This window comes from Salvelinus fontinalis, chromosome 3 (genome assembly GCF_029448725.1).
Source record: "Salvelinus fontinalis isolate EN_2023a chromosome 3, ASM2944872v1, whole genome shotgun sequence".
In the NCBI taxonomy this organism is placed as follows: domain Eukaryota; kingdom Metazoa; phylum Chordata; class Actinopteri; order Salmoniformes; family Salmonidae; genus Salvelinus; species Salvelinus fontinalis.
In genome coordinates, this window is record NC_074667.1 from 4,782,598 (window position 1) to 4,787,759 (window position 5,162).

Genomic DNA, 5,162 nt, shown 5'->3' on the forward strand with positions numbered 1-5,162 from the left:
CGGAGACAAAAAAAACCCTTGAGCTATCAATGCACCAGCTCCGCACGGGGTCTGTATGATTAAAACTTCTTGTTGCTTTCAAAGGGCCTCTTGATGTCTCTTGGAAGGCAGAGGGCCAATGGGGACGGAGGAAAGGAAGGCTGGGAACGTCACGAGGCCGAGTTGAGACGATGATTGGACGGCGCGGAGAGGGGAACACTTACTGCCCTTTTATAGACGACCCCATCTAGTGAGTTGAGCTACTGGGCAATATTCTGACAGCGAGGACAGCACCAGACGCTATACTCTGCGATTCGATTTTCCTGAGCTGGCCAGGCGGAGGTGTATGGCCCCGTACCCCTTTCAGATGAATCCCGTTGGCCTACCGGGGTCTCCGTCCCACGAGATTAAACTCCACCAGAAAGAAGTGTCGGATACGGAGTGTGAGGAACTTCAACCCAAAGATATGACAACCGACAAAGGATACAAAAGTAAGACGAGCAGTCTTCCATTCAGCGTCGAATCATTGATTTCCAAGAAAACAACCTGCAGGACTTACTATTCTTCTCCCTCCTCGGAATCGGGTTTCGTTCAACCGAAGCCTGTGGCGGCGGCGGTGCAGATCACCGAACAGTTTTCTCCAAGGACTTTTTACGTTGAGAGGAAAGTTTCCCCGGAAACCTCGCAGAGCGTGTCGGACTGTCAGAATGACGACAATCAAGAATTTTGTGAGAAAGACCAGAGCACTTGGTTCCAGACTTCATCTTTCTCGACTCCCCCTCGTAAGTCCCTGCTAATTAGGCCAACTATTCCCTATTGTTTGTCTATTATAATAATAATATATAGTAGTAGTTTTTCTATTATTAGTCTATTATTGATTTATTAGATCGTTATTACCTCACATAGTAGATCATTATAAACATACCTTACATAAGTTGTCATCACTGTGGTCGTGCCTGTCTATCCAAAAATCTATAGAATTTGACTCGAAATGTCCCAATATCAGTCTAATAATACAATGTTATTTCAGAGTAGCCTGATAGGTCTAAACTGTGCACCATTAGACAAACTTTGTCATAGGCCTATTTTGGAATTGGGAAATTGGTAGGCCTATCCATTAAAAGCCACGGTGCAGTAATAAACCTTATGGCAATGTCCTTAAATGTATACGTTGTTTGGTGAGACTAATTGTGAAGAAAAAAAAACGTTTTATTGTCACATAGGCGCAGTGAAATGTGTTGTTTTAAAGGGTCAGCAGTCCTCGAGTTTTTCATTTAATAACAATACCTTTTAATTTATTTGTCCCCCCAGGAAGCTTAAGTCCACCTCCATGTCCTTTAAGGAAACATAAAAACAACCGAAAACCTCGAACGCCCTTCACTACCTCCCAGCTGCTCGCTCTGGAAAGGAAGTTCCGACAAAAGCAGTACCTCTCCATTGCAGAGCGAGCCGAATTCTCAAACTCCCTCAATTTGACCGAGACCCAGGTCAAAATCTGGTTCCAAAACAGAAGGGCTAAAGCCAAGAGACTTCAGGAGGCCGAGTTGGAAAAGTACAAACTGGCGTCGAAACCCATGCTACCTGCCTTTGCTCTGCCATTCCCCCTGGGAGCGCACATGGGCTCTCCATCTCTCTACGGACATTCTAACGCCTACCCCAGGCCCACTTTACCTGTTCCGGGACTCTTCGGTGGACCTGTCACCTATGGAATGTATTATTTGTCTTGACCTAGATTGTGTATTTACATTTGAAAGAAAATGATGTCATTTGTATGTCTTCAAACATGGTTGCAACACTTAACTTTACCCCCTGTTTGAAACGGATATTCTTCCAGAAAGGCAACATTTCCCAGAAAGCCCATAGGCCTATATTTGTCTACACGACCGAGATCATTTTTAGATATATGTTGTATACGCTCATTAAAGTCAAATAGGCCAAAACTTGTGGGATATGTTCTCATGCCTAGATATGCTTAGCCAAATGTTGGCCACATTGTTGATTGAAAGATGGTGATTGCAAGATCATTTTATATCAAAGGCCTGTAGGCCTTATTTTGTATATTTCTGATGGCGATTTCTGATAGTTGAGCAATTATCAATGGCCAAGTTGTTAATGCACGTGAGGCCTTAAAAACACAATCCGTTTGCCACTTGCAGCGTGTGTAATTGATCACTAGACCTATACATTTTTGTATCCATTTCGATTATACTCAAAGGGGGGGCATTTACATTAAGTTTATGTAATTTAACAGGCCTAGACAACGGTAATATCCTCGTGCATAATATATAGCCCTGTGCGCCATGCAACGAAAAAGTACTTAAAACAGCCTTATTGAAAGTGCCTTAAAATATCAACTAGGCCTATTTTGAGCTCTCGAAAAGCTTACTTGAACTGTAAAATGTCTGTCATTTGTTTCATTTGTTCAATATTGACGATTTTTCACATTCAATTGTACGTGCATACAATTATGGAAAATCATGACCAACAGAATTATGCATGTGTACATTTGCCGCATTTCTTTCGAGTTGCAAGCTCTGTAAATCCGGGTTCTTTTCATGGAGTGAAATATTACTTTAGAAAACAAATGTGCATAAACAATTTGTACTTTTTTACTATGAGAGGCCTTAAGACCAATTACAAATGGGATATTTGTATGATATAAAATTGATTTTATTTTCAAGAAATATAAATAATATCATTGTAAATAGTGTTCACGTGTCCTGCAACTCTGATGGAAGAAGACGCAGGAATATTGATATTTATTAAATATCTCTGTATCTGTACTGTGTACATACATGGTCTTATTTTAATTATTCACTTATACCTGTAAAAACTGAGCTCAGTAAATAAACATTATAATTTAAACTTCTGTTGAAATGCTTGTGTCTTGGTCAATGAACACTGATTACACGTATTACACCACACGGTGAACATCAAGATTGAAAGGGAAAATTGACTTGACAGGAACCAATGTAGGCCTACATTTTCTCTTCATTTTCTCTTCATTTGAAATGTGAGAACAATTTCTAAATTCATGGTTCAGTATTCAGCCTCCACCTATTTTGAATAACATTTGTATAATTCGTTCATCTATGACGACTGAAATTGTAAATTGCTGCAACAAAAACTGCTAAAGTTTTCTTGATACATGCAATGTTTAAACGAACAATATCTTTAGGCTATATATGTTTCTTAACAACGTAATTGTTGTGCGAATTAGGCCTACTTTGACAAGAAAAACGGAAATTATAGGCTACCTTCACAAGACTAGACTTGCGCGGCTGTTGTAATATGCCCATCACTACCACTAATAGCCGTACTCGTATGATAATCATGTATTAAAATGTTAATAATAATTATAATCATACGCTTTCATAAGATTTTTCCTTGATATATTGTTTTATTTGTGGCCATTTGATAAACTAAACGGTAGTTGAAACTACCAATGACGTTTGGATGTTATGATTGTTTTATTAATCTCTGTCATATAAAACACAATAACGGGAGATTTGAACCAGTATTATTCAATCTATTTCTTAATTGCACATTAACCGTTGTATCATCAATGACCAAGCATTTCGTATAGGCCTACTCAACAAGTGATGACGTGCCTTCATTTCTCCCATGGTGGTTTAGGCTACAGTTTTGGAATGGTATGGCATTTTTCACCACCAAGTAGCCTAGGGAACAATAGCGAAATTGGGAGGATGTTCAGTATTTTCGAAATATGACAATCTCCAAGAAACCCGTCGTGATTTTGGAGTGGTGCGCAAGGGTCCTCGTGTTGGAACCACTTCACACTCCTACACGGTAGTGGGCGATATACACTCATTATTTGTTTCCCGACCAATGGATGCACCAAAGAAATAGAAGCACTTCCACAGTTGCGCAGTGTGGGTAAACACATGGACGTGTATGAGGTATTTTGTCAATTCAAGTATCGTAAATAAAACGTTTTGGCAGCAATGTCATTTATGGAAATATTATACCATGGAACGTGTGCTTGTCCTGCACGGCATATAATTATTATTGTTACCTTTTCCACACGTAGGCGTTCGTCTGAAATCTCATGTGTTTGCATTCCGATATTGGCTGTAATATTTGTGCTAACAACTTGCAAGGTTGTCGAACGTTTATTTTGCAGAGTTAGCATTGAAAATGCAGTTTTATATTAGTGCTTGCAATGATTAAACAGCGATTTGCTCACCTGCAGAAGAAAAGTACAAGCGTTGGCATGCTTGTATAATTCAAGACGTGACTGTTTCAAGTGTCACCACATTGTTTCTTGACAGCAGTACATAAATGGCAGCTTAGCAAACCCAATAGCAATACCCAACTGAATCCATCATGTGTCTTGGCATTTCTCCTGGGTAAATCCATTTGAATTCAGTCACTTTGACAGCATCCCTTGATTTAACAAAACTTTCCATACATGTTTGTCCATGGAAGAATTGGTCAGAAAGTGAGTTTTTGGACCTCAATGTCAAAACATTCAGGAGATAAAGGTGCTCAAAGTTGACTCCTTTTGCATACCCTACCATGAGACATCCATGTCTTCATCACTGGAAAAGATAAACGGTCTAGTTTAATATAATTTAAAAGCTTGCTAACAGGGTTGTCAATGTTTTTTTTTAAATAAAAAGACATTTTAACCTTTAACGTCAATTATCTAAAAAACTCATTAACTCTGATATTTGTCATATTCCCATATGTTGTAGCTTAGACCCTACTTTACATCATCTGATGTTTTTGTGTTGTGCCGGCCATTGTTTGAGACACAGCATGCTCTTGAATACAGGGTGGGTGTCATTTCAATCAGAAATAGAATGGACCTATCCCTTCACACCAGGGTTTTCCCAAACTAGGTCAGGCTAGTCATGTTTTGGAGGACGCGTGACTCGACCTTTGCCGAGCCCGCGCCAAGACTACGTCCAAATAGCTTCTTATATAAGACTCCTGAACAGGTAATCAAATGGCTACCCGGACTATTTTCATTGTCCTGTCTCCCCCCCCCCCCCCCCCTTACGCTGCTGCTACTCTCTGTTTATTATCTATGCATAGTCACTCTAACTCTACCTGCATGTACATATTACCTCAATAACCTCGACTAACAAGTGCCCCCAGTGCATACCGGTACGCCCTGTAGATAGCCTCTCTACTGTTATTTTACTGCTGCTCTTTAA

General features: G+C 39.9%; 1 protein-coding gene across 1 annotated transcript; it reads left to right on the top strand.

Annotated features, from left to right (window-relative positions):
* Positions 1-232: 232 nt before the first annotated feature.
* On the top strand, positions 233-2,848 carry LOC129836242 (homeobox protein MSH-C-like). The gene is made up of 2 exons (XM_055902140.1): positions 233-761; positions 1,291-2,848. Exons 1-2 carry the CDS (start codon positions 326-328, stop codon positions 1,704-1,706), a joined length of 852 nt encoding a protein of 283 aa, XP_055758115.1. The 5' UTR covers positions 233-325; the 3' UTR covers positions 1,707-2,848.
* The last annotated feature ends 2,314 nt before the right edge of the window (positions 2,849-5,162 follow it).

Excerpts from the sequence above, each read along its gene's own strand:
- LOC129836242 (XM_055902140.1), top strand. The coding sequence starts at position 326 with ATGGCCCCGTACCCCTTTCAGATGAATCCCGTTGGCCTACCGGGGTCT. Across the intron at positions 762-1,290 it reads ATCTTTCTCGACTCCCCCTC|GAAGCTTAAGTCCACCTCCA; the intron begins GTAAGTCCCTGC and ends TTGTCCCCCCAG.